The sequence below is a fragment of the Enhydra lutris genome, unplaced genomic scaffold (genome assembly GCF_002288905.1).
Source record: "Enhydra lutris kenyoni isolate GAN:26980312 unplaced genomic scaffold, ASM228890v2 scaffoldscaffold1, whole genome shotgun sequence".
Lineage (NCBI taxonomy): Eukaryota > Metazoa > Chordata > Mammalia > Carnivora > Mustelidae > Enhydra > Enhydra lutris.
Window position 1 is genome coordinate 14,527,511 of NW_019154085.1, and position 13,994 is coordinate 14,541,504.

The following is a 13,994-nucleotide window of genomic DNA, read 5'->3' on the forward strand; positions in this document are numbered from 1 at the left end:
TTAAGCCGCTGCCTTCGGCTCAGGTCATGATCTCAGGGTCCTGGGATCGAGTCCCACATCGGGCTCTCTGCTCAGCAAGAAGCCTGCTTCCTCCTCTCTCTCTCTGTCTGCCTGCCTCTCCATCTACTTGTGATCTCTCTCTGTCAAATAAATAAATAAAATCTTTAAAAAAAAAAAAAAAAAGTGCAGATTCCCAGGCCTGACCTCCAGATACTTTGTAGTAGGCTTTGGTTCAGGCTTGGAAATGTGCATTTTAAAGAGTTCCCAAAGTAATTCCAATACATAAGGATAATTTATGGACACACTTTTCACCCCATTTCCTCTTTATTGTTAATTTAGAACATCAGAATATGTTTAATATATTGAATTTATCACGGTAAGAATTAATTTACTTTCCATTTAACCCTTTATTTTGGTGCCAAAATTCGTTATGTGTTGGGAGATGGGGATTATATTATGTTGCAGATAGATTCTGTAAATGTAAACATCCTGACAAAAGAGACCCTGGGAGCAAAGTTTTATACTTTCAGATTTATGAGGTTTTTTATTTTATTTTTTTTTAAGTTTTTTGTTTTCTTTTTTTTCCCAATTTGACAGACAGAGATCACAAGTAGGCAGAAAGGCAAGCAGACAGAGAGAGGGAAGCAGGCTCCCTGCCAAGCAGAGAGCCCGATGCGGGGCTCAATCCCAGGACCCTGGGATCAGGACCTGAGCCTAAGGCAGAAACTTTAACCCACTGAGCCACCCAGGTGCCCCTTAATGAGGTTTTTAAATTAAAAGAATCTTAGGAGGGACCCCTGGCTGGCTTAGTTGGCAGAGCGTGCAACTCTTGATCTTTGGGGTTGTGAGTTCAAAGCCCACGTTGGGTATAGAGATTACTAAAAATAAATAAAGAAAAGGTTCTTATGAAATCATTTAGATCTACTTCCTGATTTTACAAATGAGGAAGCTGAGGTCCAAGATCATAAAGCCAGGTGATGACTACGTCTGTAGTTTCTTTCATAGCACTTACTATAATTAAAGTTAATCAGGTAGTTGTCTATTCATTTACTTAATGTTTCTTACACTCATTAGATGTTGAGCCCATGGCCTGGCTCATCCATTTCTGTGTTTTCATCTCCAGGATTTAGTATGGCCCTGAGAGAATAAGCCCTCCAGGGTTATTTGCAAAGGAATGAATGAGCAGAACGATTAAAGCTGTATTGCTAGTGAAGAATGAAAATCAGTTAAAGAGTTAAAAGGTTCTTTATATTGACTGTTGAAAATCAGCTAAGGTATATCTTGACTTAGACTTCAAATTTACATCACTTAGGGTAGCTTGATCCCAGCACTTTACGAAGAGAATGTCCTTTTATTAGAACCAAGTAAACACACTTTGCGGTGGTTTTTGGATTTGCATTTTGGTTTCCACAATTCCACATGTTCTTGTTGGCCTTATTTTGTTTTCTGTTCTGATATTCTTGAAACTGAGTCCCACTGTTAGAGTAGATGCTTGGGATATGAGATTACCTTGAGGTTTATATTCCAGTGGCAAATACAGAAATGAAAACAGAGTCTGTGCTCCTCAAAATTAACAAATATTTTGAGAAACTGACTTTAACCAGAGTTGTAGAAGATTCTCCCTTTATTCAAAATCCCTAAGTTTGCTGAGATTAGGGCATATAGTATGAAAATGAACACTTCTTCTTGCTTTCTGCTTAATCCACGTGCCATGTTTAAATCACTCTGGGTATCAGAGTAATTTAGTACTCAGGTCATCCTTGAACATTTCTGCAACCCTTGATATCTCCTCTGCAGTTTCAGGTTCAGTGGGTTCAGATATTTTGTCTTATCAATAAGAATAAACAATCCTAGAAGCCAGTGGGAGCCCACCTAGCTCTGACTACATTGAATTAAAGTATAAACCTCATACTTTACCTTTTTCTAAATGTCCCCCAAATTGGGAATGTTAAGGGTACAAATCTAAAGAAAACTTACAATTATCATACTGTTTATCTTGCTTGTAAAGCTCACATTAGAATCTCCTAAGGTATAATGCAGCAGTAGCTGGGTGCTCTGCTCTTCCATGTGCATTAGTTCTCAGATTCCCTCTTGGTAGGTGTTGGATTCCCTAATGTATGTATGCTAGTTAATTAAGTCAGTTTTTTTAAGTTGTTTTCTCTTTCTTTAAGATTTTATTTATTTGAGAAAGAGAGAGCACAAGCAAGGGGAGCAGCAGAGGAAGAGGGAGAAGCAGGCTCCCCACTGAGCAGGGAGCCCAATGCGGGACTTGATGCCAGGATCCTTAGATTATGACTGACCCAAAGGCAAACGCTTAACTGACTGAGCCACCCAGGTGCCCCAAGATTTTTTTGATTATTTTAGGGAGAGAGAGAAAGAGCATGAGCTGTGGAGTAAGAGGCAGAGGGAGAGGGAGAGAGAGATTCCCAAGCAGATTCCATGCTGAGCATGGAGCCCAATGGAGGGCTTGATCTCAGGACCTGGAGATCATGACCTGAGCTGAAACCAGTAGTTGGATGCTTAACTGACTGAGCCACCCAGGTGCCCCTTAAATCAGCTTTTTAAAATTTGGTAAAATATATATAACATAAAATTTGTAATTTTTAGATAAAACAATTAAGTAGCATTAATTACATTCATAACATTGTGCAACCATTGTCATTATGTTTCCAAAACTTTTCATCACCCTAAACAAGACTCTGTAACTCCTCTTTCTTTCTCTAGCCCCTGTAACCACTATTCAGTTTTCTGTTTCTGTGATTTTGCTTGTTCTAGGTAATTCATATTCGTGGAAGCATACAATATTTGTAATTCTATATCTGATTCATTTCACTAAGCATTATGTTTTCAGGGTTTATCCATGTTGAACCATTTCTTTTTCCTGGCTGAATAATATTCCATTGTATTGGTAAACATGTTTATCCATTTATCTGTGGACATTTGGGCTTTTTACAGATTTTGGCTATTCTGTACAATGCTGAAATGAACATTGCTTTATAGGTATCTGTTTGAATCTCCACTTTCAATTCCTTTTGGTACATATATAGGAGTGAAATTGCTGAGTCATATATTTAGCTTTTAGAGGAACTGCCATACTGTTTTCATGGCAGCTGCACCAGTTTGTGTTCCCTCCGGTAATGTATAAGGGCTCCCATTTCTCCATATCCTCACCAAGCCTTATTTTCCTGTTCTTTTTCAGTATAGCTATCCTAATAGGTATGAAATTGTATCTTACGGGTTTTATCTATATTTTCCTAATGATAAATGATGTTGAGCATCTTTTCATGTGCTTTTTGTGTATCTTCTTTGGAGTCAGTCACTTCTATGCCTTTGTTTCCTCTTTGTAAAATGGGAGAAGAATAGTACTGATCTTTTAAGATTATTATAAGGATTAAACAAAGAAATACGTGTAAACCCTTAGAACAATGTGTGGCACATAGTAAGCATTTCGTAAATGCTTGCCATTAAAACTACTACCTTTGGTTATTGTCAGAGCAAGGATGGCATGTTGGTTTCCAGTCTTATGCATTTTGTTGATTGCTATTAGCTTCCTGGAGCATTATGTTGAAAAAGATTTGGGCTAACAGTTATTGGGCCTGATTGTCTATTTTTGCCCTTGATGAGAGGCCCCGGGCTCTTTTATCAGCCCTGGTCCATACAGTGCTAGAGCAGTAAGTATGATGGAAGTAATTTATTTTATATTATAGATGGGTACTTCCAGGGAGTTCCTCCAAGACTTTTTTTTTTTTTAATTTTTTTAATTTTTTTTTTAATTTTATTTTTTATAAACATATAATATATTTTTATCCCCAGGGGTACAGGTCTGTGAATCGCCAGATTTACACACTTCACAGCACTCACCATAGCACATACCCTCCCCAATGTCCATAATCCCACCCCCACTCCCAACTCCCCTCTCCCCATTAACCCTCAGTTTGTTTTGTGAGATTAAGAGTCACTTATGGTTTGTCTCCCTCCCAATCCCATCTTGTTTCATTTACTCTTCTCCTACCCCCTTAACCCCCCATGTTGCATCTCCTCTCCCTCGTATCAGGGAGATCATATGATAGTTGTCTTTCTCCGATTGACTTATTTCGCTAAGCATGATACCCTCTAGTTCCATCCACGTCGTCGCAAATGGCAAGATTTCATTTCTTTTGATGGCTGCATATATTCCATTGTGTATATATACCACATCTTCTTTATCCATTCGTCTGTTGATGGACATCTAGGTTCTTTCCATAGTTTGGCTATTGTAGACATTGCTGCTATAAACATTCGGGTGCACGTGCCCTTTCGGATCACTACGTTTGTATCTTTAGGGTAAATACCCAGCAGTGCAATTGCTGGGTCATAGGGTAGTTCTATTTTCAACATTTTGAGGAACCTCCATGCTGTTTTCCAGAGTGGTTGCACCAGCTTGCATTCCCATCAACAGTGTAGGAGGGTTCCCCTTTCTCCGCATCCTCGCCAGCATCTGTCATTTCCTGACTTGTTAATTTTAGCCATTCTGACTGGTGTGAGGTGGTATCTCATTGTGGTTTTGATTTGTATTTCCCTGATGCCGAGTGATGTAGAGCACTTTTTCATGGGTATGTTGGCCATCTGGATGTCTTCTTTGCAGAAATGTCTGTTCATGTCTTCTGCCCATTTCTTGATTGGATTATTTGTTCTTTGGGTGTTGAGTTTGCTAAGTTCTTTATAGATTTTGGACACTAGCCCTTTATCTGATATGTCATTTGCAAATATCTTCTCCCATTCTGTCAGTTGTCTTTTGGTTTTGTTAACTGTTCCTTTGCTGTGCAAAAGCTTTTGATCTTGATAAAATCCCAATAGTTCATTTTTGCCCTTGCTTCCCTTGCCTTTGAAAAGTGTCAGGATATAAAATCAATGCACAGAAATCAGTTGCATTTCTCTACACCAACAGCAAGACAGAAGAAAGAGAAATTAAGGAGTCAATCCCATTTACAATTGCACACAAAACTATAAGATACCTAGGAATAAATCTAACCAAAGAGACTAAGAATCTATACACAGAAAACTATAAAGTACTCATGAAAGAAATTGAGGAAGACACAAAGAAATGGAAAAATATTCCATGCTCCTGGATTGGAAGAATAAATATTGTGAAAATGTCTATGCTACCTAAGGCAATCTACACATTTAATGCAATTCCTATCAAAGTACCATCCATTTTTTTCAAAGAAATGGAACAAATAATCCTAAAATTTATATGGAACCAGAAAAGACCTTGAATAGCCAAAGCAATATTGAAAAAGAAAGCCAAAGTTGGTGGCATCACAATTCCGGACATCAAGCTCTATTACAAAGCTGTCATCATCAAGACAGCATGGTACTGGCACAAAAACAGACACATAGATCAATGGAACAGAATAGAGAGCCCAGAAATAGACCCTCAACTCTATGGTCAACTAATCTTCGACAAAGCAGGAAAGAATATCCAATGGAAAAAAGACAGCCTCTTCAACAAATGGTGTTGGGAAAATTGGACAGCCACATGCAGAAAAATGAAATTGGATCATTTCCTTACACCACACACGAAAATAGACTCAAAATGGATGAAGGATCTCAATGTGAGAAAGGAATCCATCAAAATCCTTGAGGAGAACACAGGCAGCAACCTCTTTGACCTCAGCCACAGCAACATCTTCCTCCAAGACTTTTGACAAAACATACGATGTCACCACTTTGAGCCCTGGTTCTTCATTTAAAAAAAAAAAAAAAATTATGAGTCTAAGGTCTAGGTATCTTAGGGATGAGTGGGAATGGAAAGAGGAGGTTCTGGAAAATACAGAGAAAGGCAGCGTTAAAATTTAGGAATATGGAGCAAGTTTTTAAGATGTTGATTGCTTATCCTCTGCTCCCCCCTCACCCCATTATTTGTTTTGGGTCATGAACATGAGTGTGTGATTAAAATTCTATTGTACATGATTATTTGTGTCCTTACTTGACACAAAGATAGCAAAAATAAGGCATCATTCCTTTTTTTCTATATCTTTGGCACACTTTGGTCATTCCCTGTGAACTCAAAGAGTCTGAGAGTCTCTCTAGCAATACTGTAGCTTGCCGTTGCCAGTGGAGCAGGGCTGGTCTGCCACTTCTGCTTTAGAGTTTGATACACTGCTTAATACTACATTGTCCCCAACCTCTGCCTCCTGTCCCCCCACCTCCCATGTTCTTTTAAAGATTCTTTTAAAAACTGACCATTTGGGAAGCCTGGGTTGAGCGTCTGCTTTCAGCTCAGGTCATGATCCCGGTGTCCTGGGATCAAGTCCTGCATTGGGCTCCATGCTCGGTGGGGAGCCCATCTTTCCCTCTCTTTCTGCCCTTCTCCTTGCCTGTGCTCTCACTTTCTCTCTCTCTGTCAAATGCATAAATAAAATATTTTTTAAAAACCTAATAAAATTAAATACTTTGTAAATTAGAGACTAAAATGCTGAATTACTGAAGGTAGCAGTTCTTAGCAACACTACACTATGTCTTAGTGTTATGAAATGAGAGTACTGAAGAGGTGGATCAGCTTTTTAAAAAAATTACTTTTTGAGTGACTCTTGCATTTTGTATAAAACCTTGGTCCACTGGTTAAAATTGGTAATATTAAGAAGGAAGGAAAGTGTTAAAATTTTTTTTTCTTTTCCAGACCTAAATCTAATGACCTCTGTATAAGCTCTTTGGTTGGCTTCTCAGTAGTTTGCCTTTCTTGGTTAAGCCGAGAATTCTGAAATAATCTAAATTTCTAGATGCTTTACCACTTCACTGGTGTTCCTGTACTTTTTTCACATTTTTAGATCAGAAATTAGCAAAGCTGTCTATTGCTTTTCATGCTTACTTTTATTTTTCTTGCTTAATTCTCTTGCTCTCATTATCTTCAATTTGTTTTTAACAAATGTAGAGGAAACTTTTATATTCCTTTGCTTTTCCTTGAGTTAAATTTTATACTTAATATATTTAGATTCCCCTAATTTTAAAAATCTTTTTATTTTGAAAAAGTCTCACTTATAGAAAAATGTAAGAACAGTAGATTAAATACCAGTGTATTCACCAACAAACATTTTTCGTTTTTTTTTTTTAAGTATAGATAATAATTTCTGTTGTTACTATTTGCTAATTATTAGTAAGTCACAGACACTCTGACTTTTCAAATACTTAAACATATATATGAAAAAGGACTTAAATAAAAATTACCAAAGTGATTACCAAATCCAGGAGATTTAACATTGATATGGTGCTTTTAAGTTTCCTCAGTGATATTCTCTGTAGTATTTTCTCCTGTAAGCCAGGATCCGGTCAAGAAGCAGACACAGCATTTAGATGTTACGTTTTTTTAATATCCTTTAATCTGAAACAGTTCCTTAGCTTTTCTTTGTCTTTCCTGACCTGGTTATTTTTTAAGAGTATAAGCCAGTATTTTTGTTGAGTATTGTCAACTTGAGTGGTTTTGGTTTTTGTTTTTTTCCACAATTAATTCAAGTTACTACATTTTTGGCAGGAATACTATATATGTGATGTGTACATATTCTTTTACAACCTTGTTTTTTATTTAAGGACATTACTCTATCCATATAGAAAGATTCTCTCCTAAAAGGCCTGCCCTCCACCCCTATCCGCATATAGAGAGGTATTGTTTTGAATAGGCCATATATTCACTCTTACACTACAAAATTTAAGAGGTACAGAAGTATATACAATGAAGGAAGGATCTTCCTCCCATGAGGCGGCCACTGTTAATGTTACTTGTGTTACCATGTATATCCTTGCAGAGATATTTTACATAGTGTATATTCTTTCTAGTGGCACTAGTTAAAGGAAGTTGCTATGCACACTGTCTTGAGCCTTGAGTTTCTCACTTAACAATCTCACAGAGATTATTGTGAATTTCCTTATTCATTTTTTATACCTGAATAAGTATTCTTTTGTTAAGACACACCATTATTTATTTATTTATTTGTTACTTATTTAACAAATCCTTTGTTTACATTGTTCTAATCTTTTACTTGTAAAAATAGTGCTCCTGGGAATAATAGGCTGTATCATTTTGTTCACAAAGATACATATTTTGTACATCTGCATGATCAATTACAAAAGAAGGTGAGTCAACAGTATGTGCATTTGTAACATTGACAGCAGTTGCTTAGTCCTCCTTCTGTAAAGGCTATACTAATTTGCAATTCCCCAGCAATACAGGAAAGTACGGTATCAGATTGCCCAGTCTCAGCGAAGTTTTAAAAAACTTGGTTCTTACGGGTGAGATTGAGCATATTTTCACATACTAAGAACTCATTTGTATTTTTTTTTCCCCCCAAAACAATGTGTTTGAATTCTGGATTTTGTATAACCACTAAGGATTTACCATTTGTGAGGCTGTACTTTTGTAGATACCTAAATCAAGTCCAGACATTGTATAGATGTTAAGATTATGAACTCCAGAGTCTTGGATTTTTATCTTGGCTTTGCCACTTCTCAGCTGTGAGACATTAGGCAACTTACCAGACCTCCTTATCTGCAGAACCTGTAGAGCTTCTTATATATATTCAATCAGATAATAGGGTGACGACCTTTCACTATACTTCTATGAAGCAAAGTGCCTAGCACATAATAAGATCACAGGAATGTTAGCTATTATTAGTATGCTCAACAAATGCTATACTTATGTAAAAATAATAACTAAGCATTTATTAATAATAGAAATGAGGGAAATAGGCAAAAATATTATAATTAAAGTAAGTGCTACTAGAAGAATTTTGGGTTATTGTGCTATTTTAAATATCCTAGTACTTAATTTTCTTTAATGGGAATGCATTGTATAATAGAAAAGTGTATACTTTTTAAAGAAATGAAACCTTTTCAGGTTTATTGAGATAAAATTGACATATACAGCACTGTATAAGTTTTTGTACAGTATGACTTGGAATACACATATTATGAAATGATTGTCACAGTGAGTTTAGTTAGCATCCATTACCTCATATAGGTAAAAAAAAAAATTTTTTTTTCTTGTGATGAGAACTTTTAGGATCTACTCTTTTAGCAGTTTTCAAGTATACCATATAGCAGTATTAAGTATAGTCATCTTACTGTACATTACATCTCCAGTACTTAATTATCTTATAACTGGAGGTCTGTATCTTGAGATCACCTTTATCCACCTCCCCCTTTGAGTGCCTCTGATAAGCACAAATCTGATTCCTTTTTCTCTGAGTTTGTTTTTTAGATTCCACATGTGATATCATATGGTATTTGTCTTTTTCTGCCTGACTTATTTGATGGAACATAATGCCCTTCAGGTCCATCCATTCTTGTTGCAAATATGGTATACATTTAACGTTAAATGGTTAACTTACCCCTTCCCTCTTTCTCTCCATTATAGACAGAGAGTGCATGGGCCGAAGAATACTCTGAAAAGAAGAAAGGGTCTCACAAGCGGTCAGCGTCGTGGGGCAGTACAGATCAACTTAAGGAGGTCAGGAAAATGGGTCCAAGAACTGGATGTGGAAGTTTGATCCCTTCCTTGGCTAGTTCCTTGAAGTTGTAGGCAACAAGGATTTGTCAGTTTCCATTGTTTTGTTTTGTGTTGTTTTTATTTTTATTTTTTTTGGTTGTTTTGTTTACTTGAAAAATAATGAAAATAGTTATTACTTTGATTGAATGAAGATTTGAATGAGGGAAGTGTACACATTACTTATCAGCTTATGTTTTTCTTTCTCCTTTTGTTTTATTAAACCAGAGTCCGTACCTGTTTTGTTTTTGTTTTTAAGATTTTTTAAATTTATTTATTTGAGAGAGAGCACAAGTGGGGTGAGGGGCAGAGAGAGAAGCAGACTCCCCGCCAAGCAGAGAGCCCAATGCAGGACTTGATCCCAGGACCCTGGATCATGAACTGAGCGGAAGGCAGATGCTTAACCGACTGAGCCACCCAGGCACTCCTAGAGTCCATACCTGTTGACATAACCTAAGCATCAGATGTATAAAATTGTAATGATATAACAGATTCACATTTATTATTTCTGTATATAATGGTAGTATTTTTGAAATTCAGTAACCCAATACAACCAAGCTCGTTGTGACCCTTTGCTGATTACCATTTTCTGTACTTAGAATTATGATGTTTCTACTTTACATAATATAGAACTGAAGATTTACTCAAGGAGTAATATAGAATATTGATTGAAATTATATTTGTTATGTAAAGATTGTGTCTGTGAATGCATTTCATGACTTGATTTTTAAATACTGTTAAATTTTTGGAGCTATTGAAGACTAGGTGTTTAAAGAAATCTAAATAAAATCACTCATTTTGGGACGCCTGGGTGGCTCAGTGGGTTAAAGCCTCTGCCTTCGGCTCAGGTCATGGTCTCAGGGTCCTGGGATCGAGCCCCACATCCGGCTCTCTGCTGAGCAGGGAGCCTGTTTCCTCCTCTCTCTCTCTCTCTGCCTGCCTCTCTGCCTGCTTGTGATTTCTCTCTATGTGTCAAATAAATAAAATCTTTAAAAAAAAAAAATAAAATAAAATAAAATCACTCATTTTTAGGACAGTGAGAATAATTTTCATTATTTTTAAATTCTTTCTGAAAGCTACAATGTTATTCTAAGTGCTGAAAACTTCATTGGTTTAGTACTGGGAAGCTCGAAGGCTCTGAACAGTGTTGGAACATAATTTTTATTTCTCTTCAAAGTAAGATACACAAATATGCACACATAATGGGTGGGTATATGTATATATATAAATTTCATACAATAAATCAGATTTTGTCACAGGGTTTTATTTTTTCTATTTGTGTGTGTGTGTGTGTGAGAGAGAGAGAGAGAGACAGGGTTTTAAAAGAAAAGATTTATTAAGGAAGAATTTTACCAATTCTTATTAAGGAAGGATATGTTTTATGTAGCTTGGAAAACTCTGATGCACTTTTTTTATTTACTTTTTATTCTTCTCCTTTTCAGATTGCAAAATTACGCCAGCAGTTGCAGAGAAGTAAACACAGCAGTCGACATCATCGAGATAAAGAAAGACAGTCTCCATTCCATGGCAACCATGCAGCTATTAACCAGTGTCAGGTAAGAGCACAAATACTGCAAAATCCAAACAAGGGATTTGTTGTTTTCCTGCTGATATGTTATTTTATAGGTAACTCTTCCGGACAGAAATGTCCAGAAGCATATTTGAAACAGTGATTAAATATTGAATCAGCCTTAATAAAAAAAAACCTAGAATACTAAGTTGATAAGTGATACTTTCCTTTAGTGATCTGTGATTTGACTTTTAGAGGGCATAGCTAATCACATATTTTGATTTCATATTTGTGTCTTTATCAGTTCAGTATACTGAGGCAGACTAATAGAGAAAGAGAAGCATTGGCTATAGAATCGGACCTGGGATGAACAACCTGTTCTAAGTCTCAATTTCCTCATCTGAAGATTGAGGATAATAATGATACATCTCATAGAATCTTTTAATAGGAGAAAACCTTTAACTGCTTTGATTCCTGTAGAGAACCTTATGAACGGCTCTTGATGGCTCACCCAGGGAACATTTCTCTTTAATCGAATTGAAATCAGGTGGCATCCTTGTCAAAAAGAGCAAGAAAAAGTTTGCCCCCCCTTTTTATAGGGTGATAGCTTCTGATAGCCAAGTATATATGGATTTTTTTTTCAAGAGAAAGTAGGAGTATATGTTTTTTTGAATTAATTTTGCCCTTAAATGTTGATACATGGGTCAAATTTGACTTCATAAATTTATAGTTTGGTTGTAGTTTCTAACAGCTTTTTTCCATTTTTAAGGTATTTTAATTATTAAATGTGAGTACACAGTAATACATTTAAAAACTTAAACTGCATTTATGTTTGGAGAAATAGAAAATACAAAATTGAAAAAATAAAAAATGAAAAATTTGAATAGATTAATAACTGTCAAAATTGGAATACTAACTCAAAACCAGACTCCTACTTTCAAAAGGCTATAGACTCAGGTGGCTTTATAGGTGAATTTGCCAACCTTCTACTCCCTCTAATTTATCCATTAATAATTTGTATGTATTTCTGAGAGATAAGGCCACCTTTTATCTCCAAACTTATATTTTTATCCTCAGGTAGAATAGGAGTTAAGATTGAACTTTATTGAATTAAGTGATATGTTTTAGGAGTTAGTAAGTTTCTGAAGTGATTTTTTTTTAAGTTGCATTAAAATTAGCAATTAAAGTAGTAAAATTAACCAAAATTTGTCTTTCCCCTCTTAAAAGTTGAATAACATTATTGGCATTTGCACAAATTTCATGTTTAACTCTGAAACCTCTCTTTCCAGAGAAGGTAAGGACGAAAAAATAGAGTAACTTGGAAAGTAAATTTATGTAACTTGAGTTTTGTACACTTGACCCAGCAAACATCTTGAGTTTTTTGAGCACTCACAGCCAACCAGAGATGCAGTACATGAGCATCATGATAGCTGTGCCATGGTGGTTGTGTGTCATTGAAACTTTCAGACTATGGAACATGAAGATTCTGTGAAGTTAACAGCTTTGGTTTTTAGTTGGTTCTTTCTCTAGTGGAGAAAAGTACCACTTTGGGATTGTATACTTTTTGAGGTCATTCCTCCATCCATGCAACATTTATTAAATATCTACCATATGACTCATACTAGTACTCGTTAGGGGATGCAGTGATAAATACCGCCCCCCCACCAAGTCTCAGATAGCTGTAAGTAAAAAATTACTACCCCGTGTCATGAATGTGTTGGTAGTGTTTGGGAGAGTTGACACTGTTACATAACGGGTATTAATTATCCTTGGACTGGCTCTGGAGCCATCTACAAAGGCTTTTTGGAGCAATTCGTGTCTAAGCAGATCTCTGAAAGCTGACTGAGCTAGTCTTCTAGAGGTGGAAGAAATCATGGCTCCAGGTAGGAGTACTAGTAAGAGATTAGGCTAGAGAGTTAAATAGCAGCAAAACCTAAAAGTCTTAATGTCTCACTTGTTAAGAAGTTTGGACTTCATCTTAGAGGCACCAAAAAACTATTTTTTTAAATGCAGCAGATTGATTTTAATAGTGGCTGTTGTCAGTGCAGAGTAGAGAATAAATTTGGAGGAGGACAAGATTAGAGGCAGGAAAACCATTTAAGAATAGGGTTTATAGGGACACCTGGGTGGCTCAAGTCAGTTAAGGGTCTGCCTTTGGCTCAGGTCATGATCTTAGGGTCCTGGGATTGAGCCCCACATTGGGACTCAGTAGGGAGCCCGATTCTTCTTCTCTCTCTACTGGTCCCCCTTGCTTGTGCTCTCTCTCTCTTTCTTTCTGACACACAAACATAAATAAATAAAATATTTTTTTAAAAAAAGAATAGGGTTTATAATCCAAGTACGAAATGACAGTGGCCTAAAATAAGCTAGGAGCTATGGTGCTAGAGAGAATGGCCAAATCTGAGTGGTATTTAGAAAGCAGTAATTAATAGTTGGAAGTCTGTTACGTGCTTACAATATGGCAAACACTGCTCAGCTTTTGTATGTATTATTAGCACTCAATCCTCATTTTGGGGGTGGGGCTTGTTACTGTCCTTGTTTTACGGACAAGGTAATTAAGGCCCAGAGAATTAAGGAATCTTGTTTTAGGTCATATGAGACAAAGCTCATATTCTAACCCAGGCATTTTGCGTTCAGAATCTGAGTTTTTTAAATGTGTGTGAGGTGATGATCAGAGAGCGGTGGAGAGATAGGACTAAAAGGGTAATGCCAGTTCTAGCCTTTAAAATACGAGTTAAGGGGCACCTGGGTGGCTCAGTGGGTTAAGCCTCTGCCTTCTGCTTGGGTCATGATCTCAAGGTCCTGGGATCGAGGCTCACATCGGGCTCTCTGCTCAGCAGGGAGCCTGCTTCCCCCTCTCTCTCTGCCTGCCTCTCTGCCTACTTGTGATCTCTCTCTCTCTCTCACTCTGTCAAATAAATAAAATCTTAAAAAAAAAAAAAAGTTAAGGGGTGCCTGGGTGGCCGG

At 36.7% G+C, this 13,994-nt stretch overlaps 1 protein-coding gene across 3 annotated transcripts in view; it reads left to right on the forward strand.

Annotated features, from left to right (window-relative positions):
• Positions 1–13,994, forward strand: part of LOC111142788 (family with sequence similarity 117 member B) — an 82,386-nt gene that overhangs the window by 39,326 nt on the left and 29,066 nt on the right. For all 3 annotated transcript variants that reach the window (XM_022496109.1, XM_022496095.1, XM_022496103.1), the window contains exons 3-4: positions 9,389–9,481; positions 10,960–11,073. In XM_022496109.1, the coding sequence (XP_022351817.1) occupies positions 9,389–9,481; positions 10,960–11,073 (207 nt within the window). The remainder of the gene's footprint in view (positions 1–9,388; positions 9,482–10,959; positions 11,074–13,994) is intronic.